Consider the following 27,871-nt stretch of genomic DNA (forward strand, 5'->3'; position numbering starts at 1 on the left):
GAGTTAACCCAGTAGCCATCTATCTCCACCTCTGATGTGTCCCAGGTTTCCTGGAGAAAAAGAATATCAAATCATGACAGATAATCAGAAAAAAGGTTGGTCTTTTGATGGTGCTGCCCAGCCTGCGATGTTCCAAGTTAAAAGGGAGATTACATCAGCATTTGAAAACTGTCATAAGGCTTGATTTTGATGAGCCAATGATGTAAATTCATTATGTTGAGCTGGAGAACCAGGAGTGGGAGGCCGAGCCTCAACCAAGAATTGGCTTATCTTGTGTAGATTCTGTATCTGCTCCTGGGAATGTTTCTCTGAAGGGACACATTTAATAAGGCACTGGTCAGCATCTGTCTGTGATATAGAAATTTCTGCCTCCTCAATTGTTTGCATGCTGAACCCCGTTTATTTCATATGGACTGGAACAGTTGTTGTTTGGGTGTCGCTTTTCCTCAATGTCTTTGTCGACCAAGTAATGGTAATTAGTGTCAGTAGTTGGAGTCACAAGATCCATGAGAGGTTCTGCGGTTGCAATAGTGTCCAGTAAGGTTTTCTTAAGATTTTCTAGCTTGTATATAATGTTGTCTTGTTCCTTCCTGGGCAGAGAGCCAAAGGCACTGATGCTTCAGCAGAGTCAGCCTCCCTGTCTGTTTGAGGAGGAGGTTGACTCCCATTGCCTTGCTTTTTCAAGGCCTTAGGGGAGGGAAGCTTGCTAGCTTCTGTTGCGCTTTTGGTGTGGGAGCAACATCTGGGTCCAGCAATACCAAATAAAGGATTAACTGTTACCTCGTGGAACACTCTGGTGGGAAAATTTTGAAGAGATACTAAGTATGATCTCATCTTGAGTATCATAGCTGGGATGGTAGGCTGTTTAAAAGATAATAGAATCTGTTTTTGATTTTGCACTGTAGGAAGCCATTCAATAGCATCTAGATCTATCATTCTATGATGACAGTGCAGGAGTTGCCCTAATGAGATTTTAATTGCTCTCGTAGAATCCCAATGTCCCATGTTGATCTTAGTTAGGGAGATACAGAGAGCAACCTGCCGTGTTTGCAGCATGCGTTTTTGCTTGCAAAAAAGTTCCTCAGCTGAACCCACCGCAGAATTGGTACATATATTACCTCCTTTTGCCTTACCAGAGAATTGGGGTTCGCTAGTACTGTCGTCAGGACATTTCTTGCTTTTATCAGTTTGTGTTCCTTTAATGACTTGCCTTAGCCCAGCATGTATCAGGGATGTCTTGCTTTATCATGACTTCTGCTTTTGATTTAGTAATGGCAGTAAGTTCAGCGTCATGTTTAAAAATGAAAACTTCAAAGTCTTTTTTTAACATATCCAGATTGTATTTAATATCAGACAACTGCTCAAACAATGTGATAACGGTTTGGGCTGTGAGAAGGCATTGCTTTGCCATATATTCTGTTGTTTTCCCAGGGGAGTCTCTCCAAATTCTTTTTTTGTATCCTGTTTTTAAACTTATTTTTATTTCCCTTGAGATTATTGGGTGAGCTAGCTAATTGTTCCAGAGACCCAAAGTGAGAGTCCGGGATGCACTCATTTTCATTTAGTTCATCCCTAATAGAAAGTGAAAGGTCTAGCAGCTGTTGCTTTTCAAGTTAGGTTTGAAAATCCCATTCGAATGATTCAAAGGCTGCTGTGGGGGGAGCAGGAGAAGACTTTGTTTTACTTACAGTTTCCTTTCATTTGTATAGTTCTTCTATTTTTGGTTGTTTCGCAGACTTTGAGGGAAAAAGAGAGTTTGGGCTATTTCCATGACGATTCTTCCTTTTTCCCATGTTGTTAGGTCCACTCTGAAAGTTTTGCTGATATCTTTTACTCCACACTCATCTCACAGTGGAAAGATATAAATATAGTTGAAAAGGTATAATATAAAAATCAAATTTAAGAGCTACAATATCCTAAAAACTTATTATAACTAAAATTATCAAAAAGGAAACAAAAATAGTTAAAATAAACTATTTAAAAGTAGTGAAATTCTTAAAAAGGCTGGAGCTTAAAAGAATGTGTGTTACTTGATTGCTGGGTTGGCTCCAGGAACATCACTGTTTTGGTCCTGATGAATTTAGGACTACCTTCATTCATATTCTTCCTAACAGTTTTTACAATGCTAGGTGGGAATTATGACATTAAATTTTTAAAAAACCAGTTCTGATCAATTTCCTGTTTTTAGCTGTGCAGACTCATGTTTCAGATGAGCCATGTGCTGTTGTGGTTAAGATGCTGGATTGGCATCAGGAGATCCAGTTTCTAGTATATCCTTAGCCGTAAAAGGTTCACTGGGTAATTAGGCCAGTCATTCTCTTTCAGCTCAGTGTATCTCAAGGAATGTTATTGTGGGAAAAAATAGGAGAAATCACTATGTATTCTTCCTTTTCCTCCTGAATTAAAGGCAGGATATAAATCAAATATTTTTAGATAACTGAAAATCTATAATCCCTTTCCTACCTATGTAAGAGTGGCCTACTTCATTCCTCTTTTTTTTCCACTTCTATGATTTCCTGAGGAAATCATAGCCAAACCCATCTGGATTTTTGATCCTGGGCTCTTCCTCTTCCTCTTTCCTTTCTTTTTTCTTATTTTTCTTAAAAATATACATACATTTTATTAAGCTGTCTCCCTGCCCTATTCCCTTCTGGGTACATGGCCTCAAAGCCCTTTTTCTCTACGTTTTCCAACTGGAAGCAAGACACTTCTCCACATCTACTCTAAAATTGTCTTAGAAAGTTTCACCATGTTGATTCCTGTGCTTATCACCAGAACTTCACACCAGAGGTGTGCAAGAGCTGGTTACTTACTTTAGTGTTTCATTTAGGACCGGCTCTAAGATCAGTCTCTTTTGTTTCAAGCTGATCTGCAGTTAGTATTTGCAGGACTCCAGTTCTTGCTAATTTACATCTTCCTCAGCTATTTCATCCTCATCAAAAAAAAGTAAGATGCCAAAACATTAATAGTCTAAGCCAATTCAACTCCAGGTCCTTCCACCCTCACTGGCAGCTGATCCCAGCATTAGCTGCATCCTATTTATCATTTCTTAGACCTGCTCAAGAGTCTCTGGACCCTCCCAGCATTAGAAATCTTCTCTTGCCCCCACCTTCAGTACCAAAAAAGCTAAAGACTAATACCTTTGGTGACCATAAAGAAAACTGGTTGAATATAGTGCCTCCAGTCTCTTTGACCCAAATTCCATCCAGCAATAAATCTTTGGTCTATTTCATTTTTTAACACTAATTTTATTAAAATTATAATTACAGTGATAAAAAACTAATACAAACTAGAAGAAATAAGAATATAGTAAAGAAAAAAGAAAAGAAATAAATGGCTTCCCCCTTCACCACAAGTATAAATAATTTTAGTAACTTATCAAAATTTTGATCTATTTCAGAAGTCAAGAAAAAAGAAGGTTCTCATAGGTCCTTACTCACGTATCTCCTACAGGAGCCTTTTTTGGATTTCAGAGGTTTGCTCCAATCTGCATTTGCCACTTTTAGGCTGATATAGGTTTTCGAGCAGGAAGCCTGTTTTGTTGCCAAGCAGCAAATCCATCCCATCCCATCATAGCTTTACTAGGCAAGTGAGTTTGAGGTCAGGTGTTGGTTTGGGAAAGTGCAGTGATCCCTTTGCCTGCTAATGGCATATTGTCAAGCCCTTTAGGCTGGCAAACTCAGGAAACAAGAACCACTTGGATTTCTGGAATGATCTTTACAGTATTGCTAGTAAGGTAATGTAACAATCTTGAAAGGCTGCCAAAGCAGTTCTCCAGATCAACTTGCACCTAGTTAAATTAAGGCGGAGTTACTCTGAGTTACTTTCTCTCACACACACACACACACATACCCAACATGAGGACTTTTTTCTGTTATGGTCATATTCTCTTCTCTGGGTCTGCAAGATATTCAATCACATGTCTATTATGTCTCAAACATCCACGTACCTTCCTAACATGATACTCTCAGGTAAGTTCACTAACTTGTTTCACAGGCTGGATGAAGTACAGTTATGCTAAGAGAATGGTACGCGGGGAGAATAATAATTCTACATAATATCCCCATTTGTAATAATGCTTTTAACTAGCCAGTATAGAGCAGGATGATAGGTTTGGCTATCAGTTAATAATGGATGGATGGCAGACTCAACTGAAGATTGCAACTTTAAGTGGTTACATACCAAAATAATGTGACATCAGAGATTAAGAATCACAGAACTGCTCTTTCATCTCAGATGAGAGAGTGCTTCTCAGTGGAGTCCGTAGGTAGATTTAGTAAACCGACAGAGTTGTATGAATAGAAGCAGGCAAACAATTAGCATGTATATATTTTATATAAATACTGTAATTGGTTTATAGGTTAGCCAACAGTTCTGGCATTCTATTTATTCAGCATTTTTTTAAAAATATAGGCTAGTTATCAGAAGCAATATAACGATGGAATGCTGAACCAAGATGCTGCCCAAACATTGATAGGTGCGGCAGAAAGCTATGTCGATATTGAAGGAAAGTAAGTACTTAACAATTAATTTAAAAAATCTAAGTACAGCTATTGTAATTCAATATTCCAAATGAGAAAAGTAAATATTATAATTTAATATGTTGTTGCTGTTGTTATTGTTGTTGTTGTTGCTATTATTTTTATTGACAAGTACAAAATGTTAGACTTTTTAGAAAACAGAACAATGCTGCAATTTTTTAAAACCACAATATACATCTAACAAAAATATATAGCCTGATGTATAAAATACCTTAAAAGTGAGATGAAGCAAGAGTTAAAATTATTGTCAAGTAAAGGAATTCATTTTTTTGATTTAAAGAAAAAAATTTGAAGACTTTGGAGAATGAACATTTCATAACCTGATGACAGGAACAAAAACATGTTGGCTGCAAATTAATTTTTCTAAGGGAAGCATTCTACTCTTCCTAAAAGTCAAATTTCAGATGTGAGGGCACTGGAGAAGGACCTTAGAAGGACCTTCGTGCATGGGTTCTGTCTTATAACTATGAGGTGAAAAACTTTATAAATCAAAACCATTGCTATGAATTGGGAGCAAACTATCTAATATCATATAAACCAGATCATCCTAATTATGACTTTTACCACATTTTGCAGCAGCTATAATTTCTAAATCTAAACAGTATAAATGGGAATTAATCAGAGCATCATACCACATCAGTGATATTATCCAGATTGCTAATTATAACAATGGGTTCAAGAGCACCGCCAAACAATGACCTTTGTGTTTTTAGGGGAAGTGCAGTTCCATTCCAGAATAAATTAAATCTGTTTTACTCAAGGTAGCAATGTAACATTTCTATAATTTTTGAAGCTAGGAATATATTACTTTCATGTTTCTCAAAGAGCCTAATTTTTTTAAAAAATAGAAATTGAATACTTGTCAATTTTTAAAGAATCTTTTTGAACTAAGGTTACTTTGTTACATTTGTTCATAACAACAGAAGTTTGATAGATGAAATTTAAAAGTGTGTTTCAAATATTTAAAAATGTAGTTGAATGAGAGATTTTGTGTTCATTTACATGTTACATTGACATTGATATGTAAAAATAAAAATGTAAATTGAAATAAAGTTTATTATTAGGGATATATAAAATTTCAATAGTCATTTCAAGTGTATTGAACCTGGAAGAAAATACATATTCTGAAATTTTATACTAAGCTTGGAAGAAAATGAAGCCTTTCATTTTGAATGTTCCACCATTGGAAGCAATAGGAATTCAAAACAAGCCCTTGTTTTTTTTTTCATCCTAGAGTCACAACCCTAACCTTTAAGAAGCCTCTCAGGTTCAAACCTAAATTCATCTGACTGTATAGGGAAGGACATTGTACTCTGGGCACCTCCAGTTCCAGGAACTGGCCTAAGCTATTCTGTCACAACTTTTTAGTATAGCACTAAGAAAGGTTTTACTGAGTAAACTGTCAAAAAGTATTTTAAAAACCACATTGGAAGCAATCCAAAGGCTAAGAAATTATGAAATGCACAATATATATACACGGCAAGAACTTTCTTGAATAAATACATCTGCTTCCCTTTTAAAAAAAACTTGCCCTTTAAGAACTGCACTAATTTATAGCTAAAAGTTATCACATCCATTGTGATGATTTCATGAACATACCCATGTAATTTTCTTGGCTGCAGGATGGAAATGCTTGCCACTGCCTTCTTCTAGGATGTTTTTTAACTTCTCATTCTAGCCTACACGTCTAGGATTTCCTGAATGAAATCCATTCAGATACTAAACAGACCTGCTTCCAAGACCAATCTTGAAAGGCCAATCTGAATTAAAGAGCCTTCCAAGTGAACTCAATTCCTGATGTTTCTTTATTCACAGCTTGGGAATCTAGTAGAGTGTTTATGAAAGGATTACAGTATTTATTTCTTCGCCAGTAAATAGAAAGCAAGCTTGCATAAAACTAGAAAGCAATTTTGTTCAAAGATTTAAAATAAATAGAATCAAGAAACAAGCAGAATCAGATCCTGGATATAGGGGGGGGAAAGGCAATCTGTAACTAGTTAAATCTTATGGAAGGAAATGAGACTTGCACGAAAACAAGTTTTTAATAAGCTAAACTATTTCAAGGAAGGTAACAAATCAGGTAAATTGTTGGCCTATCAACTGAGAAAAGAACATCAATTTGGGACAGAAAGAAGCATGTTTAAAATTCAGAAGATATGAGTCAATTTGTTAAATACTATTCTTAACTATATGGAAAACAGACACCAACTTTGGAAGAGGTTATAGAATATTTGGATACAACACATATTATGAGGTTTACAGATCAGCAAAAGGAAATACTAGTGGTATTTAATAAAAGAAATCCTGGAGAAGAATTTAAAGGTTGGGTTAAAAGTATGTTACTTACTCTTATTTATATTTATTAATGATATGTAATTTTATAAGGCATTTTTATATATTTATTGTTTTAGTGAGTATTTTGTTGTAAACCGCCCAGAGTCCCTTTGGTGGGAGGAGATGGGCGGTGACAAATTTGATAAATAAATAAAATAAATAAATATATCAATGGCAAATGACAAAGATCATAGCTAATTAAAAACCTTCTACAAATTTTTTAATGAGTAAAGGTACTAGATAAGGATGTTCACTTTCTTTCTCCTTTATTATTCTTGATTGCTTTAGAAGTGTTAGCAAATAAGTGTTGAAAAAATAAGTATCAGGCATCAAGACTCAAGGAGAGGAATAAAACTTAAAATGCTATGCAGATTATATAGTTCTAACTATTATGCAACTGCAAAATGCAATAAGAGAGCTGATGAAAACAATTAATATTTGAAAACAGTTTTTTTACTATGAATTGTTCCAGAACAAATAAAAAAAATTACAGTTTATTAAGTTATATGCTGATGGATATGAGGACACATTGCCAACAATATCAGATTGGGAAACCAAACTTGGGGAATATACAGCAATAGTAAAATTAATAGTATATATTCAGAACAAAAGTTTGACTAAGTTTAAGCAAGAATGGCTTCCATATATATATCATACAGGTATGTCACACAAGGCAAACTCAGAAATTTAACAGTACAGTTTTTAAGGGGGAAATAATTGACTCAAAGACAGTAACTAGAAACAATGTTTGAAAATATAGTATGTTCATGTGATCAGTCCGGTACAATGGAAGGAAATGTAAAATTATATCATTTCCCAATAGTGTTTTTACTGATTATTCTTTTTCTTTTTTCCTTTAAGTTTTAACTTTTTTCCCTTTTCCCTTTTTTTCCCTTTACATTGTTATGTGCATCTACAGTGATGTATAAAAGTTTGTGAACCCTTCTGAATTTTTAGTACTTCTGCATAAATATGACCTGAAATGTGATGTGTTCTCCACACAAGTCCTAAAACTAGATAAAGAAAACCCAGTTAAACAAATGAGTCAACAACATTATACTTGTTCATTTATTTATTGAGGAAAATGATCCAAAGCTACATATCTGTGTATGGCAAAAGTATTGAGAATTACCTTGTATTCACATTTTAGCTTCTGTTTTCAAGTATATGCTTTTAATTATTGCAGGTTTATGAATATTCATGAAGTAAAAACATATTGGGAAAGCAAAGGCATGCTGGTCACAATTAAGAAATGGCTATCTGAGTGGGTTTACATTGTGAAAGAGGAAACCTCTAAGCCATCAAAGTTAGTATATGTTAATGTATATTAAAATATGTATGAAGGAAATTTTAAAACATTGTTTATATTGTGAAGGTGATATATGCACTCTTAGAATATATTCTAAGATTAGTAATTGGAATGCTGAATACAGTAATCAAGAACTACTGGGCCCAAGTACCCAGAATTATTGGAAATTAGCTTTCATTCCAATTCAGCAAAGATCTAGTCCCAAATAAGCAAACAAAGTTGTAGAATGCCAGAAAAAAGGAACTGCAGCAAATTAAGTTCAAAATTGGAAACTTGATATCAGAAAGGCTAGTAGAAACCAGTAATCAGTTTCTAAGGCAGATTTATGAGAAAAAGTGTGGAAGATTTTCAATAGAAGTTGCTCAGAAAGTTGTGAAGCTGAAGATCCTGATTGACTCTCATGATCAGATGACAGAACTGTTGGTGGTTTTTAAATTATCATTTGGATGGCTTCCTTTAGACACACAGCTTATTTGTGAGGCTGGGAAAAATGAAAATTTATTTGTGAGGCATGGGAATCTGGCTGCTGAATACCTTTTTTTTAAATAAATTTTTTATTGAGAGTTTTTACATAGATAAAAGAAAAATGCAGAAATATACAAAGAAAAGAGAGAAAAGAAGAAAAGATACAGTGCAGAGAATAAGACAGTTAAAGAAAGAAAAAAAGATAATTAAAGAAGTGACTTCTGACCTTCTTTAAAGCAGTAAACTCATTATCACTCCTCCTCCTTTAACATTACAATAATTCCTTCAGCCCCTTATTCAGTGCTTTTGCAATCATCAAATCCAGAAATCACCATTTCAGCTTTTTCCATTTTCAGCAAAAAGTCTGTAAAAGGTTTCCAGTCTTTTATGAAAGGTACTTGTTGTTTTGTTCCTGACCAAACATGTCAGTTTTGCCAGTTCTGTCATGTTCACAATCCATTCCTCCATTGTGGGTATTTCAATATTTCTCCATTGTTGTTCATACCTTTTTTTTAAATAAAATTTTTATTGAGAGTCTTGCTGCAGGAACCATATATAAAACCAGTCTTCCATAAGTCTTTTCTAATTGACTATCCATAAGGCCCAATAAAAAAAAGTTCTGTTTTCATCTTGATATTAATCTTCAAAATTCTTCATATCATTTTATGTATTTGTTTCCTTTTTTTTTTTTTTGCTTTTTTCAAAAGTACCAATGCATGGTAAAAATGTCCCTTCATGTTTTTCACATTTCCAACATTGACTAGAAATACCTTTATACATCTTAGATAATTTCTCTGGTGTCATATACCAATGGTACCAAATTTTATAAAAATTCTCTCTTAAATTATAATACAATTTGAATTTCAGTCCCTTTATCCACATTCTCTCCCATTGATCCATCTCTATATAGCCCATTTTATCATGGAATTTTTAACTTATTCCTCTTCTGTTTCAAATCTCAACAAAAGTATACATTTTTCTACTCACATGTTCATCATTTGTACACAATTCATTTTCAAATTCTGTCTTATGTTGTTCAATCCCAATTAACTTTTTATCTGTATTAAATCTTTCTCTTAATTGTACATACTGTACGAAAACCATTGAAAACTAAATCCCTCTGCAGTTAATTGTTCCCTTGGCTTCATCTTGTCCATCTTCCTGTATTAATAAGTTTTGATATGTTAACGATTTCTCTTTGCCTGCTGTTTCTTTTCTATAAAATGCTTCCTGTACTGAGAGCAATAAATGTATTTCGGGCCCAACCTGGGTTTACATTTATTCCATATCCTTAACATGGCACATAATGATTTTTAAAATCTGTTGTTTATTCGTTCAGTTGCTTCCGGCTCTTCGTGACTTCATGGACCAACCCATGCCAGAGCTTCCTGTCAGTCAACACCCCCAGCTCCCCCAGGGACAAGTCCGTCACCTCTAGAATATCATCCGTCCATCTTGCCCTTGGTCGGCCCCTCTTCCTTTTGCCTTCCACTCTCCCTAGCATCAGCATCTTCTCCAGGGTGTCCTGTCTTCTCATTATGTGGCCAAAGTATTTCAGTTTTGCCTTTAATATTATTCCCTCAAGTGAGCAGTCTGGTTTTGTTTCCTGGAGTATGGACCGGTTTGATCTTCTTGCAGTCCAAGGCACTCTCAGAATTTTCCTCCAACACCACAGTTCAAAAGCATCGATCTTCCTTCTCTCAGCCTTCCTTATGGTCCAGCTCTCGCAGCCATATGTTACTACTGGGAACACCATTGCTTTAACTATGCGGGCCTTTGTTGTCAGTGTGATGTCTCTGCTCTTAACTATTTTATCGAGATTTGTCATTGCTCTTCTCCCAAGGATTAAGCATCTTCTGATTTCCTGACTGCAGTCAGCATCTGCAGTAATCTTCGCACCTAGAAATACAAAGTTTTTCACTGCTTCTACATTTTCTCCCTCTGTTTGCCAGTTATCAATCAAGCTGGTTGCCATAATCTTGGTTTTTTTGAGTTTTAGCTGCAAGCCAGCTTTTGCACTTTCTTCTTTCACCTTCATCATAAGGCTCCTCAGTTCCTCTTCACTTTCAGCCATCAAAGTGGTATCATCTGCATATCTGAGATTGTTAATGTTTCTTCCAGCGATTTAAACTCCAGCCTTGGATTCCTCAAGCCCAGCATGTCGCATGATGTGTTCTGTGTACAAGTTGAATAGGTAGGGTGAGAGTATACAGCCCTGCCATACTCCTTTCCCAATCTTAAACCAGTCCGTTGTTCCATGGTCTGTTCTTACTGTTGCTACTTGGTCGTTATACAGATTCTTCAGGAGGCATACAAGATGACTTGGTATCCCCATACCACTAAGAACTTGCCACAATTTGTTATGGTCCACACAGTCAAAGGCTTTAGAATAGTCAATAAAACAGAAACAGATGTTTTTCTGAAACTCCCTGGCTTTTTCCATTATCCAGCGGATATTGGCAATTTGGTCCCTAGTTCCTCTGCCTTTTCTAAACCCGGCTTGTACATCTGGCAATTCTCGCTCCATGAATTGCTGAAGTCTACCTTGCAGGATCTTGAGCATTACCTTACTGGCATGTGAAATGAGTGCCACTGTTCAATAGTTTGAACATTCTTTAGTGTTTCCCTTTTTTGGTATGGGGATATAAGTTGATTTTTTCCAATTGGATGGCCATTCTTGTGTTTTCCAAATTTGCTGGCATATAGCATGCATTACCTTGACAGCACCATCTCGCAAGATTTTGAACAGTTCAGCTGGGATGCCGTCGTCTCCTGCTGCCTTGTTATTAGCAATGCTTCTTAAGGCCCATTCAACCTCAATCTTCAGAATGTCTGGCTCTAGCTCACTGACCACACCGTCAAAGCTATCCCCGATATTGTTATCCTTCCTATACAGGTCTTCCGTATATTCTTGCCACCTTTTCTTGATCTCTTCTTCTTCTGTTAGGTCCTTGCCATCTTTGTTTTTGATCATACCCATGTTTGCCTGGAATTTACCTCCAATGTTTCTAATTTTCTGGAAGAGGTCTCTTGTCCTTCCTATTCTATTGTCTTCTTCCACTTCCGTGCATTGCTTGTTTAAAAATAATTCCTTATCTCTTCTGGCTAACCTCTGGCATTTTGCATTTAATTGGGCATATCTCCCCCTATCGCTGTCGCCTTTTGTTTTCCTTCTTTCTTGGGCTACTTCTAGTGTCTCAGCAGACAGCCATTTTGCCTTCTTGGTTTTCTCTTTCTTTGGGATGTATTTTGTTGCCGCCTCCTGAACAATGTTGCGAACTTCTGTCCATAGTTCTTCCGGGGCCCTATCTACTAAGTCCAGTCCCTTCAATCTATTCTTCACCTCCACTGCATATTCCTGAGGAATATTAGTGAGCTCATATCTAGCTGATCTGTGGATCTTTCCTAATCTCTTTAGTCTGATCCTAAATTGTGCAGGAAGAAGTTCGTGATCTGAACTGCAGTCAGCTCCAGGTCTTGTTTTTACCGACTGTATAGATGTCCGCCACCTTTGGCTGCAAAGGATGTAGTCAATCTGATTTCGGTGTTGTCCATCTGGGGAAGTTCATCTATAAAGCCGTCTCTTAGGTTGTTGGAAGAGAGTGTTTGTTATGCAGAGTAAGTTGTCTTGGCAAAATTCTATCAGCCTATGTCCTGCTTCATTTTGTTCTCCCAGGCCATGCTTACCTGTAATTCCAGGTGTCATTTGACTGCCCACCTTAGCATTCCAGTCTCCTGTGATGACAACAACATCTGTTTTAGGCGTGTTGTCCAGTAGGTGCTGCAGATCCTCATAGAACTGCTCTACTTCAGCTTCTTCAGCATCTGTGGTTGGGGCGTATATTTGGATCACTGTGATGTTAGATGGCTTGCCCTGAATTCGAATTGAGATCATTCTATCGTTTTTTGGATTGTATCCGAGCACTGCTTTAGCCACTTTACTATTAATTATGAAGGCTACTCCATTTCTTCTGTGGTCCTCTTGTCCACAGTAGTAGATCTGGTGGTCATTTGATGTGAAGTGGCCCATTCCAGTCCATTTCAGTTCACTGACTCCCAAAATGTCTATAATCTTGACATCTCACCAATAACCACATCCCATTTGCCCTGGCTCATAGATCTTACATTCCAGGTTCCAATGGTGCGTTGATCCTTAGAACATCGGATTCGCTGTTCACCACCAGCACCATCGGCTGCTAGCCGTCCTTTCGGCTTTGAGCTAGCTGCATCATCACGTCTGGGGCTAGTTGAACTCATCCTCTGTTCCTCCCCAGTAGCATTTTGACCAACTTCCGACCTGGGAGTCTCATCTTCCGATGGTAAACTGACATATCTCTGGTTGTGCTGATCCATTTAGTTTTCACGGCAAGAATACTGGGGTGGGTTGCCATTACCTTCCCCAGGGATCGCATTTAGTCTGACCTCTCTGTCATAACCTTCCTGTCTTGGGTGGCCCTTCACGGTTTAGCTCATGGCATCATTGAGGTGCTCAAGCTCCAGCACCATGACAAGGTAACGATCCTTTGCTGAAGGTATGTCCATACCTTTATTTAAATTAATCTCAATTCTTTCAGCTTCTTTTTACAGTCCTCAATTATTGATTCTTTTTGTTGTAAAGTTTCATTTAGCCTCCATCTGTAGCTTCTACCTTTCCTGTTATATATTAAAGTCAGTGGGTTATGATCTGAAAAAGGTTTTGGTAATATCTCTATTAGTATATGTAGTGAGTTTCTTAGAAATCCAAAACATATCTATTCTTGAGAAAGATCTCTCTCTTTCAGAAAAGTACATATATTCCTTGGAATCACCATTTTTATCTCTCTCTATATCTATAAACTCAAAGTTGTCCATCATTTCAAAAAAATATTTTTGGCAATTTACCTTGTGTTGATTTAATTCCTTTCACAGACATTCTGTCTTTTTGTGGGCAAAGCACTCCATTCTAGTCTCCCAAAAAACACCAATTTTCATAGGACAATTGTCCTGTTCCGACTAAGACTCAACACAGGAAGTGGTGCATTAAGGACTTTTATTTAAGCAATAACTATATACAGTAGTATGCAGTAGGCAGTCGCTCAGTAACACGTGATTCAGTCACTGGGCAAGTTCCACGCACGAGGCTTGGCATGGCAGCAAGGCGAGGCTTGGGTGCAAGGCTTGGCTTGGCAGCAGGGCGAGACTGCCTGGACAAGTCCCTGAAATTTTCTTTGGAGGGTTTTCAGAAGTGGTTTGTCATTGCCTCCTTCCTAGGCTGAGAGAAAATGACTGGCCCAAGGTCATCCAGCTGGTTTTGTGCTTAAGGCGGGAGTGGAACTCACAGTCTCCCAGTTTCTAGCCTGATGCCTTAACCACAACACCAAACTGGCTCTCATTATTTATCCTTAATTTAGTATTGAAATGTTGTTGTAGAACCTGGTCTCTTGTCTTCTTCCTGACAAAGTATACAAGTATATTTCTTGGTACTTTTCTTAATTTTGCATATATTTTATTAATTCTATACACTTTGTCCACTTCTGCATCCATATCTTCTTCATTCCATTCCAAAAATTTTGTTAAGGATTCTACAACTCTCTAATATCTTTACCAGGTTCCTCTGGAACTGCCCTGTCTTAAACAAAATTCTTTCTTAATTCCAATAACACCACATTGTCTAAATCCTTTTCCATCTCTTCATTTATTATTTCTGTCTTATTTTCCAAATTTTCCATTTTTTCTTTGATTTGTTTAACCTCTCCACTCATCTGTATTACAGAATCTTCCAGTGTTTATTCATCTTTTCTTCCATATTTGTAAATTTTTCCTCTGTTCTCTCTTCGAGGGTAGCCCGATCTCTTTTGACAGATGCAGACACTGATGCAGTTATTGATGCTGTAACATTCTTCCCTAATTCTACAAACATCCTTTGTAAGGACTCTGGCATAATCCCTTTTTCTATTATTTGTTGTCCCTCTGTAAATATTCCTCTCCTCCCTTCTATAACTTTCGCTATCTTTCTAGTAGTAGCCATTTGTCTTTTTTCTAATTTGTAATCCAGAAAGGAGAAGAATAAAAGAGAGGCTTTTTTTCCCTATGTCCGTAACTCTTAAGTCCCTTTTGGCCCTCCACACTTCTGTAGTCACATGATCTTTCTCAACTTCCTGTTTTCCTTCCTTCTCAACTTACTTCTTTGTTTACTGAAGTCAGCCAATCATCCTTCTTAGCAAGTTTAAACAATCCTCTTTCCCACCAATGTATATATTTTTTATCTAATTAATTCAAAAGTACTTTAAATAAGGCAATATTCCAAATTTGACTGTCCCCTTAATCCATTTTTAACTTTTGCATTTGAAACTCCTGGAAAGATTTTTGCTTTTAATTTTTTAAAATTATTTATAATTGTATCCTTACTTTTTAGTTTAATCTTTCCCACAGGTCAAAGGTATACTCAGTTGGGTGGCTTTGATGCTTTACACTTTAAATTTCCTCCATCCAAAAGTGCTTTAGAAAGTGGGTTGGGCAAACCCAGTGTCCTTTAAACAGGTTTTGCTTGAGGCTGTGAGCATGCTGTTTTCTCCCATAGTTCCTGACGCTCTTTACTCACAAGTTGCCTGCAGTTTCCCTCTGGATCCTGTGGGTTTCTTCGTGAGGAGCTGCCTTTGGAGCTCAAATAGGCAATCTTGTGGCTTCCTCCTTGTCTGTAGAAGCTCCATTAGCTTGGGCACACCACCTGGTTGCCAGTCTTTGCCTCTGTGTCATCCCCAGTACACAGAGATGTGCTAGTCTTCCATGTTTCCACCCAGAAGTCCACTGGCTGCTGAATATCTTGACTAACCCTTCTGGAATTAGTCCACATCCTTATGTATGTATTTATATGAGGGCATGGGCGGGGGGGATTGATGCAAGGTTTTTCCTCCTCCTCAGCTGGATGATGTACTTCAAGACAGTATGTTGGGAGGATGTCCACAATGGGTTCTTCTCTGATTATTTCACAACAACTGCTCTTAAAGAACAGTTCTGGGTATGGGAACTACCAGCCCCTTCCAAAATACAGTACACTCTTGCAGTTTTTTCTCCAGCCTGAGGAGGCAACAGTGACAGCAATAGATAGAAGAAAGGTATTGGACTAAAGTTTGGATGTTGTGAATCCCAAAATGTGTTGAAATTCATTGATGAGATCAAAAGGAATTCAAAAGAGTTACACTACTCCCCATTTTCTTATTCTCAGACACTGGAATAACTACTGTTATCAAAGGAAACAGAGCATAACTCTCTTGTACTTCCTTTGGTCTCAGTAATTTGAGTTCACATGTCTACTTGGCATCTTTAACTATTCATAAAATCACAGAGTTGGACTCTTGTTGAATTATTCTCTCAGAGCAAGATTCTTGGACATTGCTGATCACTGGCCATATGTGGTATTAGGAAACGAAAAGTAATATCATTTTCTGAATTTTTAAATGACTGTTACTAATTGCATGTCTAACTTTTTTTCTCTTTAAAGAAACAAGTTTATGAGAACATGCCACCAAATAGTGTTAATGAAGGAATTCGAATATATATGTAGCATGATAACCCTTTTGAACTGTTTTCCAATTGCTCTTTACTTTATACTTCATACTGAGTCACCATATATTCCACAACTAAAATTGTGCACCTACTATTTTCTGAGTTTGTACATACTGGAGGCTATATTGAAGGTACAGACTATATAAAGTAATATGTTTCTTAATAACAATTTAAATAAACATGTCTGCTATATGTTCAATAACTGAAATATGAATTTTTGGATTGTTGTAACAGAAAAGCAGGTTAGAAATGTTATAAATAAATGTTATCAGAAAAGTGTGAATGTGAAACCCTAAGGGTTTTCTTTATAAATATGAAATATAGTGCTATCACTTTTTCAGTGTTTGTAGAAATTGCTTTTTTAAACTTAATATTCTGCCTCTTGCTGAAGTTGAATTCAAGCATTGTGTGTGATTTTTACCAAGGCGATAATCTTACCATATGGAACAATTGCTTTTTCTGTATATGTACAGAGTAAGGAAAATGGAATGGTAAGCTGGAAATATGCAAGGACCTTTACTTAGGCAAGAGGGGCTGAAAGATTTTTTTAAAGTCCAGAGCAACAAGGTAACAACTTGCAAGATTGATGTCAGCTCCATTAGGTAGACCAGACTAGGAAATCAGCTGCAATGGAAGGCTAAAACTACTTTTACTGAGATTGGCTATAGTAACAGAATCTTATACAGTATGAGGGTAGATTCACAAATCAGCAGTCCTTCTCCAATACATACATAGTTCAATCAATAAATTTACTATTGTGACCACAGGCCATAACAACATGGCATAGCAGAAAAGAAGAATAAATTAGTTACAATAATCAACAACAACAAAGAAGAAGAAAGCATACAAGAGAATTAAGAATCAACCAGTACTGCAATTGGGATCTTAACATTTCATTTCTAAGATGAAAAGATGGCATGGCAAAGGTAGTGACCTGATTACTAATAATTGGAACGCCTGTGAGGAGGTAGTTTGGTTGTTCATTACCCTACCCCTTAAATTAGTTTATCATCAGTGTCTTCCCTCTGATTTTATCATAGATAGAGCAGTAGAGGACATAATTATTAATGTCCTCTACTTGGCTGGCACCACAGGGCACTGGTGCTCTACCACTGAACATTTACAAAATTTCCTTTCAAGATAAGCAGAGGGCACGATCTGAATGTAAAGAGATGTACTGTAAAAGCATTAGTAATGTTAGCCAGATACTGGGAGAGGCTTCTGTGTTTCTTATAGTGGTGGTACCAAGATGAAAACTTTGAAGATTGTACTATAATACTGTCTCTACAGTTTTCCTGTTCAAAAGGCTTATCTCTGATGTTTTCACTCCTCTAAAAACTAAATTCCCCTTATGTAAAAAACAGAGTTTAATGGTGGGATTCTTGGAAGCATTCTAGTTTTGTATAGTTCCTTAACAGTGCAAGGTGAGTTCTAATGGAGATTGAGGATAGCCTCACTTTCATTCAAGATAGGCAGCAGGAGTTCCCTACAGGAGGCCTAGAATCTTCCTTAGAATCAAGTTGGCACAAAGCTGCATTGTGGGGTCAGAAGCGGACATTGGTCAACCCACCTCTCATTTCTAATTACTGATCCTGATCAGATTGGGGTGTCTTTAAGTTGAAAAGCTTAGCAAAAGGCCTTGTGTCTCCTAGAAAATAGCCCCCTAAAATAGAGGTTCATCTTCTGTCAACCAGAGTTCCATGGAAAACGCCATTGGGAGGCTGCTCCCTCTGCTTCCTAGGCTGAACTTCCTAGGAAAGGGGAAGATTGCTGTATTTGTTTACTTTGGCAAGAGAAGGAACAGCTGCAGAGAACTTTTTTAAACCTTGTCATTTAGAATACTGAGAGCCTACTGATAGCTGACCAGGAGTGGAGACTGAAAGGCAGTATATTCTGGCCATAACCATTTATTAGTTGTGACAATTCTATCCCCATCTATTTGCCAATAGAGAAAGTGACATATTGCTATACAAGACAAAACTTTAGGAAGAAAATATCAGAACAACATGAATTTGATTGATTGGTCAGTCAGTGCTACTATTGATCACCACTGTTTCTGACCTTGAAGAGTCTTATCTTTTTAGATTGGGAGCATGAGGGCAAGGCCTGATTCTCTTATTTGATTTAAGTTGCTTTGGCAAACACTGCTTCTCTACCCCTAAGAATACCTTGTTAATTCATCTATGTGAAGTACAGAGTCCACAATGAAAAGTTTGCTTACTATTCTTGACTTCTTAGACATTAAAATACGATAGCTGATTGATCTAAGAAATCATTAACTCCTTGAGAGAAGAAATGGTATTAGTGTTTAAGAGGAGTCACTTGGGCTACTTTTGAGGAAAGTGATAGATAGCTTGGATAAACGGCTTAAATAGGTGGTTGGTGAATACCAGAAATTTCTGAATGGCATTTATCTTCTGGACCAATTTCACTGTGATTTTAGATGTTGTTTTGAGACAGAAACTATTAGTTTTACTAGGGCATGAACTTTGCCAAAAGGGATGGGAAGCATAACCCCTTTTATTTTCTTACATTTTTCAATACCTTTTGATCATAATGTCCTTCTGAATGTCTGAGATGGGAATTGGGAACACCATTTTACAGCAATTCCGCTGTAACAGAAGCATAAAATCATAGGGTTGGAAGGGACTTAGAGGTCTTCTAGTCCAACCCTCTGCACAGTGGAGGATCCCCATAACACCCCTGACAAATGGCTGTCCAATCTTTTCTTTAAATCTTCCAGTGATGGAGCACCCACAACCTCAGGAGTAGGCTGCTCTGCTGCTTAATAGTTCTCACAGGAAATTCTTTCTTATTTCGAATTTGGATCTCTCACAGTAAAGTTTCTGCCCAGTTGATCTTGACTTCCATGTGCTATGGAAAATAAATCCATACCCTCTTCCCTGTGATATCCTTTCATGTACTAGAAGACTGCTGTCATATTTCCCCTTAGCCTTCTCTTCTTTAGATTAAACATGCCAAGTTTCTTTCACTGGTCTTTGTAGGATTTAGCTTCCAAGACCCCTACCATCTTTGCTGCTCTTATCTGTACTCTTTCCAGTTCCTCAGTGTCCTTTTTGTATTATGGTGACCAGAACTGGCCACAGTATTCCAGGTGTGGTCTGACCAATGCAGCATACAGCAGTACTATAACTTCCTGTGATTTTGACACTATACCTCTATTGATGCAGCTCAGAAGTGCATTGGCTCTTTTGGCAGCTGGAGCACATTGCTTGCTCATTCTTAATTTGTAGTGTACCAAGACACCCAGATTCTTTTTACAAGTACTATGGCAAAGCCAGTTATCTTGTATCGTGTATCTGCTTTTGCACTACCTAAGTGCTAAAGCTCCCATTTCTCACCATTTAACATTTTGTTCGATAGGACCCAACGTTCAAGTCTATCGGATCCTTTTGAATCTTGAGCCTGTCTTCTGGAGTGTTAACAGTCCCCCCTAACTTTGTGTTATTTGCATATTTTATGAGCATCTCTTCTATTCCCTTATCTAAGTAATTTATAAAGATGTTGAAGGGTATTAGGCCTGACAGAACCCTGAGGTATCCTACTGCATATCTCACCCTATGTGGACATGGACTCATTAAGGACATGTGATGGTTATGGTTGTTCAGTGGATGGTCTCATTACCAGATAGGTTTACAGTTAGCTGAACAACCATAACCAACACATGTCCTTAATGGGTCCATGTCCACATAGGGTGAGATCACAAGGTGATTGTGGCATACTTCATCAAACACCTTACTGAAGACCAAGTACAGGTAGTCCTCGACTTACGACCACAATTGGGACCAGGATTTCCGTTGTAAGTTGTGGTCATAAGTCAAGTCATCACATGACTAGACTTGATTTTACTACCATGCAATAATGTGACCGAGACACTACAACCGGTCATAATTGTGAGCCGGTTGCCAAGTGCCTAAAATGCAATTATGTGACTGTGGGGGGAGGGTGCGACAGTTTGCGATGCTCTGAAGTGCTTTACAGGCCATAAAACACCCTTCCACTTCAGACCATTGTTAAATGATCAGCTGTAAATTGAGGACTATCTGTACGGTACATCCACAGCATTCCCTTGATCTAGTCACATTGTCAAAGAAAGTAATAAGATTTGGCTGGCATGATCTGTTTTTAACAAATCCATGTTGGCTTCTGGTAAACACCCTGTTCATTTCCAAGTGGTTGCAAACCCACTGCTTGGGTTTTTCCCTGGAAAAAAGGAAAATTATTGATTTGATGTAGTATAGATATCAGGCTGGTTGGTCTGTAGTTTCCTGGTTCCACCTTATTCCCTTTTTAAATATTGGAACAGCATTGGTTCTTCTCCAATCTTCTGACACTTCTTCTGCTCAAAGATTTCTCAAAGATTTCAGTCAGTGGTTCTGAGATGACATCCACCAATTCCTTTAACACTCTGGGATGTAATCCATCCCGTTCAAGAGAATTGAATTCATTAACAGCAACTAGATGTTTCTTCACCAATTCCTTACCTATTTTGATCTTTATTTCTCTTCTGCTGCTAACATTATCACTTCTGACAAGTTGGACTGTTTTTTCCTTTTGTGAAAAGACAGGTGCAAGGTAGGAATTAAGTACTTCAGCTTTCTCCCATGTTGTCTATCACCATCTTGCACTCTCCAAACAGTGGGCCAACAGTTTCCTTGACTTTCCTCTTGTTCTGGAAAACCCTTCTTTTTTTATTTTTAGCATTCATAGCAAGCATTTGTTCATGATGAACCTTAGCCTTTCTGACCCCATCCCTGCAGATTTAGGTTATTTCCTTATATTCTGCTTTCATTGATTTTCCTGTTGCAACTTCTTATTGTGTGACTGGAATGGAAATGTTTAGTGCCCAGATGGATATTCTTTAATGAGGAATAGGAATTCTGGTTAAAAGTTTGCATCAACATTGGAATTATCAGATATTAGCTTATGCCATTATTGGTCCTGTGATTACAGGAATATGCAGATGTCAATCCATAATCACCACTGTATACCATCCTCTGTGCTGCATAGTTACCATCCTCCCTGCCTAAGCTGCTGGATTCCATTAACAGGATGGCTGTAGAGTCCCCAAGACTCTTCAATCTGCCACCTGGTGACATTGAGTCCAGGACAGTCAGGAGTTCATGGCCTCCATGGCAACCATGGACCTGTCCCAAGTCATTGGTGGCCCAACACATACTGGAGGCCACAAGCTAGATGTGGTTTTTGTCTTGGGGCAATTGAGGTATGATCTGGAGGACATTACCATCAGTTTGTCACTGGGGACAGATCACTCTCTGGTTGCCTTTCAGCTCACTGGTGCCACCCTTCCCTGCAGGGAGACAGGACCCATTGGATTGGTCCACCCCAGGTGATTGTTGGTCCCAGTGGAGTTCCAAAGAGAGCTTAGGGTTTTCCTTGAGGATCTGGTGGGTGGTTCGGATGAGACCTAGTCATTGCCTACAGTGGGTGCACAGCTGGGGTCTTGCATTATATTGCTCCAATGCAGCTTCTCCCTGTGTGCTGATCTCAGAGTGTACCTTTTACTGAGCAGCTCTGGGAGATGAAATGCTTGAAGAGATACCTGGAACACCATTGGAGGAAGAGCGAGTCTGACCAGACACAGGTAAGAGCCCATACTAGGGATTACCATCAATATTTCTCCACCCTTATCACATCTGCTGATAGCTGCCTAGCAGCCCTGTTTAGGGTGATCTGGTCCATATTGGGTAGGGAGAGCCCATTGGAATATCTGTTGGAACTCTGAGGATTATTCATGCTGGCAGATCAAACCACTCAGATTCACTCTTCCTTGGACTCTGACTGGGTAGGGCAGGCTGAGATGCGTGGGGAACAATCTGGTGTGATCTGGGATGAGTTTTAGCTGGTGATTCCTGAGGAAGTGGAGAGGGCTTTCTGTGATGTCAACCACCTGCTTACTGGGATCTGGGTCCCTCCTAGGTTGTGAAAGAGGCCAGGGAGGTGACCTATGGTTGAGTTCATACTGTAGGGTTAGCCTCTTTGACAGAAGAGGTGGTACCCCCAATCTTGAAAGAGGTGGTGGTACACCCCCTGCTCAAGAGGCTATCTGTGATGGCTCCAGTTCTCAATTCAGTTCTTAAGTCCTAAATATAGAAATTCTCAGTATAATCCATTTAGGATATAGAAGAATTCTATATTAGTAATAAGTAATTTGAAAAGAATAACATAAAACTTAAGCAAAGCCCTGAATAAGATTTCTCTGCTCAAACCTTTGAATAAAATACTTTGCTCCTCCATGCCAGCCCCTCCTTCTGAGTCTCTTATCAGACAGTACTTTTCTTTTCAGCTTTACAAATCCCCACCAGTCCATCTCCCAGATGCTGCTAGAAGGTACTGACAGGACAACCTTGATGCTAAGTTCTTCTGTAAACATTCTCCAACTGTCTTTGCTGGAATATTGCCCCTTTTCTTTTGCCCAGGCAGAATTCACTGGTGCTGACATGCATCTGGCTTGTAACTCTCTGCTTGCACCCCTGTATACAAACCCATGGAAGGGCTTCGCAATTGGGCAAACCCTGACATACTGCACCCTCAAAGAAAGAAAATTCCCAATCCAAAAGGCAATTACAAATGTGATTATAATAGGCAAAGATTAAATCAAATGAGCATGATATCAAAGTGAATATGATATGAAACAGTTACTTTGGTTCATCAGGATATCGTTTATGAAATAAGTCTGTGAGTTCAGGCGCGCGAACATGTCGACTGGCGACCCATTCACTATAACTCGTAGGAAAATATTTCTATTGGATCAAGTACTGTAACTCCCCCCTCTGGCAGCGGAAATCAAGGATTTCTTGTACTTCAAAATGTTGTTCACCATCAATCATTGGAGCTGGAGGAATTTGCTCTGGATGCCATGTCTCTGAGTTTCAGACTGGTTTTAGCAGACTGCAATGAAAAACAGGGTGGATCTTTTTAAAGTTCTTAGGCAATTGTAATTGCACAGTCACAGGGTTTATAACTTTAGTGATAGGAAATGGACCTACAAACTTGGGGCCCAATTTTCTAGATGGTTGAGTTGATTTCAGGTACTTAGTTGACAAGTAAACCTTTTCTCCAACTTTCAGCAGCCATTCTGGGGACCATTTGCAGTCAGCATATTTCTTGTAAGTTTCCATTGCTTCTTGAAAGGTTTTGTTCATCACAGGCCAGTTGTCAGCAATACGTTTTATCCATTCATCTGCTAGGATCGGATCACTTTGATCCTGAGGCAGTTCTGGTATGGCTACAAACTCCTGTCTGTTTACCACTTAGAAAGGAGAGAAACCAGTGCTTTGAAGTACAGCATTATTATATGCCACCTCAGCAAAAGGAAGCAGGTCCACCCAATCATTTTGCTGGTAGCTAATGTAACATCTCAGATACTGTTCTAATGCAGAGTTCAGAGGTTCAGTTGATCTGTCCGTCTCCAGATGATGGGAGTTGCTTAAGCCTTGTTCTGCCCCAATCAATTTAAGAAATGCTTTCCAAAATTTGGAAGTGGATTGTACCCAGGAGTCGCTAATGACAGTTTCAGGGGCCCCATGCAAGCGATAGTCATGTATAAACATCTTGGCCAGCTGGTTGGCTGTAGGTAGGCTGGCACATGGAATGAAATGAGCTTGTTTTGAAAATAAGTCAGTTACAACCCAAATTACCATTTTCTTTTTGCTCTCAGGCAATTCCACTATAAAATCCGTGGCAATCTGCTTCCATGGATGAGCTGGGCTTGCAACGTTTTGTAACAGTCCTCTAGGTTTGCCCACCCATTGTTTTGCCATTGCACATATTGGGCAACTGCTTACATATTCCTCTACATCCTTCCTCATGGAGGGCCACCAAAATTGCTGTCTCATTAAATGCAAGGTTTTTACAAACCCAAAATGACCAGCTGATTTAGTGTCATGACTTCTCTCTAAACTTCTTTTGCGTAAAGTCTTTGGAATGTACAACCTGCCTCCACTCCACCAAAGTCCCTGTTTCTCTGTTAAAGATGCTTTGTTTGCCCACAACCATTCATCTTCCTGCAATGCAGATTGTACCTCATATTGCAACCTTTCTGCTAGTTCTGTGACTGGTTTGTCTTTTTGACTCTGTGTTACTGCAGCCAACCCCACTTGCTGGTTTGGAATTATAGAATCCACTACTTCTTTCCTCTGGCTAGTATGTTGTGGCCAGCGTGCCAATGTGTCAACCAAAAAGTTTTTACCTCCAGGGAAATACTTCAGTGTGAAGTTGAATCTGCTAAAAAACTGCGCCCATCTTATCTGTTTGGGATTTGGCTTTCTGGGTGACTTTAAGTCTTCTAAGTTTTTGTGGTCTGTCCAGACTTCAAATGGATGAGGGGCTCCCTCTAATAGGTGTCTCCATGTTACTAAAGTGTGCCGTATGGCAAAGGCTTCTTTTTCCCAGACACGCCACAGCCTCTAAGTCTCTGAATTTACGGGAGAGGTTAGAATGCCGTAGAATTCCCTTTACATTGCGTTGCAGAAGTATGGCCCCTATTGCCAAGGCTGATGCGTCAGCTTGTATGATTAGGGGTTGGAGAGGATTGGGGTGTTTTAAAACTGGCTCTGCTGTAAATAGCCTTTTCAGCTGATCAAAAACTTGACACTCTGCTGTCCACTTTAGTACTGCCCCAGGCTTTTTCACTTTCTGAGGCTTTCCCTTTCCTTTCGTTTTTAACAAATAGGTTAAGGGCAGAGCTACTTGGGCAAAGTTTAGTATAAACTATTGGTAGAAATTAGCAAACCCTAGGAAACTTTGTAACTGTCTCCTAGTTTTGGGAGGTTCCCATGCCAATACATCTCTCACTTTTGTTGGATCCATTTCAATTCCCTTACTGGAGACTCGATACCCCAAATAATCCAGCTGTTTGTGAAATTACATTTTGATAGCTTTGCATATAACTAGGCTTTGAGTAGCCTTTTCAACACTTCCCTAACCAACACCACATGTTCCTCCAAACTCTCAGAATAGATTAAAATGTCATCAAGGTACATAAGCACCCTGGAGCCCCTTGTAACCTGAAGGGCATTACTAAATACTCAAAACAACCCAGTTGGCAATTAAATGCTGTTTTCCACTCATCCCCTTCTTGGATGCGCACCCAGAAATAAGCTTCTCGCAAATCCAGCTTAGTAAAAATCTTTCCTTTAGACAGGTGGACCAATATTAGTGGCCAGGGGTACTTGTTTGAGGTGCAAATCACATTTAAACCTCTATAATCAATACGTAGTCTTAATGATCCATCTTTCTTTTTTCCTGAAAAGCACCAGCGCAGCCATGGGTGAAGTGGCTGGGCAGATGAAACCCCTTTTTAAGTTTTTATCAATGAATTCTCACAATGCCTCTGATTCTTTAATGGTCATGGAGTACAACTTTGTTTTAGGCCTTTGGGTCCAATTCGATAGCACAGTCCGTTTTTCTATGGGGAGGAAGCTGGTTTGACTCAGCCTTTCCAAAAACCTCTTTTAAGTCTCTGTATTGCGATGGAATTAACTCCTCATCCTGGGTAGAAACTCCACTCCATACCTCTGCCACCACAGCCATCATCTCTAAGTCAGAGGGTGGATCCTTCTCTTTTAGTCCCAGGTAGCTCCCATTGGCAAACATGAACTGTCCTGTCACCCAGTCCACCTTGGGGTTTCTTTGTCTCAACCATGCCAATCCCAGAATTATGGACTGATTGGCTATGGGGGCCACCAGAAATCACAAAGTCTCTTTGTGGGTACCAATGTGCATCTCTACCATTTCAGTATACTATTCTACTGGTCCCCTTTCATGTCTGACCCATCCAGTTGCATAAAAATGATGGGTTCTTTCAATCTCCCCACTCTCAGTCGCAGACCAGTCACTATGGCAGGGTGCATGAAAGAGCAAGTACATCCAGAGTCCAGCATCCCAACCAAGTCTGCACATTTCTCAACAACTTTACCCAAACCTCCACTAACATGGCAGGGCAGTTTCCATGCACCATAGGATCCTCACACCCACTTGGGATTGCCTGACCTTGGGCACCAGGACAGGTGTTCCCAGTTTCCTGCTGGTTGAAGCTCTTCTTCTGCCAAGTCTTCCTCTCCTGTTAGGGGTTCTTTAGGGGTCATCTCCGTCCCGAGGGCTGCTGTACTTTTAGTTGCTGGGGCTTTGGATCCACTTTTGCTTCCTGTCACTGACACTTGTGGGCAGTTGGTGATTCTATGACCCTCCTTGCCACACTTGAAGCACAAGCCCTTTAGCATTCATCATTCCTTCTGTTCCTCCCATGATCTCCAGATTCCCTTCTCCTGAGCTGTGGCGGCAGCTGTCCTTGGGTGTCTCTCCGCTGCTTGGGTACTCTGTTGCCTCTGAACTTGGGCTTGTATGTCTTCCACTTCTCCTGCCAGGCAAATCCACCCTCTAAGGGTTTCCGGGTTCCCCCTTGCTAGGGACCATCCCAGGATTTCAGGTTGTAGACCTAGGTGGAAATATTCAATCTTCAGCAATTCTGGCCAGTCAGTTAAATTTTCCTGCCATCTTTTGAACTCCATAGTATACTCTGAGACTGACCTGGCTCCTTGCCAAATATTCTGTATACTCATCTTGGCTCTCACCTTAGCCATTGGATCTTTGAACTGCTCTCTCAATGCATACATGAATTCATCAAAGTCCTCAAGTTCTGGAGCCTCTGAGTCATGTAAATCAACTGCCCAGTTATCTGCCTCATTTTCTAAATGGGCTGAAACATATCGTATTTTAGCCTTGTCGCTAGGGAAGAATTTCCCAAATTCCTCTATAAATCCCCAGTCAAGAACCAGGCTAAGTGTTTTGGGTCCCTGCCAAATTTCACCTTTAGATCCCGTATTCCAAACATGCTCTCTGTCTTCTGCAGCTCTCGAGGGTTCTAGGCTTGAATTCTCCTCTGGGCAGAGCATGCAACTGATGATGTCACCAGTTTCTTACTTCTAGCTGAATAATACCTTGAACCATCACTTTCGGCTCCTGAAGCCAACCCTGGGTTGTAGGATGCTCAGGATTCTGCCACAGAATCAAGTTTCTGTAATAACTTTTCCACTGCTCCCTGCAAAGTAGTTACATGATCTCCGATGGAAGTCATCTCTCTTTCCATCTGTTTGACTTGTTTTGCCGATACTGTTCTGGAATGATGGGAACCTCTCTCTTTAGTCACAAATCAGGTGTCCTGGGGTTCAACACCTCCACCCTGGGACCAATGTGGTTTGGCCCCTTTCGTGGGTTTAGGGTGAGTGCTTCCTTCTGAGTTGAACAAAACTTTCGGTCAGGCTCCCAGTTGTGGGAATAGATTCACTGGATGTCAGATTCCCATGACTTGCAAAATCCTGAGCAACTCTCCTTCTTCCAGCTGTTCATCATCCGAAACTCCTGGTTTGCTCTTGTTGCAGTCGGAATCTCTGTCTACTCTGCTCCCTTCTCCTCCTTGCTCTGGCATTGCAAGGATTTCATCTAGGTTGCACCTGGTAGCCGTCTGAAGGATCGTCAGGCTTAGTGGTTTCGCCAGTCATGGTGTTGAAGACTCTTGGGGATGCTGCCGGGAAAGTCTCACCCCTTCTGAGGAGACACCTCCGGGGTCCCCATGAGCCTCTTGGTAAGGTCCTTTCTCACCTCTAGCCCACTCTCCTCCTCCAGATAGCACGAG

The 27,871-nt window shown here is 39.2% G+C and overlaps 1 protein-coding gene across 1 annotated transcript in view; it reads left to right on the forward strand.

The window, feature by feature from the left end:
• LOC134487457 (sodium/hydrogen exchanger 10-like) overlaps positions 1 to 27,871 on the forward strand; it is a 145,998-nt gene that overhangs the window by 69,265 nt on the left and 48,862 nt on the right. Inside the window, exons 13-15 of the mRNA XM_063289270.1 lie at positions 4,414 to 4,511; positions 8,062 to 8,181; positions 16,130 to 16,325. Coding sequence (XP_063145340.1) covers positions 4,414 to 4,511; positions 8,062 to 8,181; positions 16,130 to 16,325 — 414 coding nt within the window. The remainder of the gene's footprint in view (positions 1 to 4,413; positions 4,512 to 8,061; positions 8,182 to 16,129; positions 16,326 to 27,871) is intronic.

Source organism: Candoia aspera, chromosome 1, assembly GCF_035149785.1.
Source record: "Candoia aspera isolate rCanAsp1 chromosome 1, rCanAsp1.hap2, whole genome shotgun sequence".
NCBI classification, from domain to species: domain Eukaryota; kingdom Metazoa; phylum Chordata; class Lepidosauria; order Squamata; family Boidae; genus Candoia; species Candoia aspera.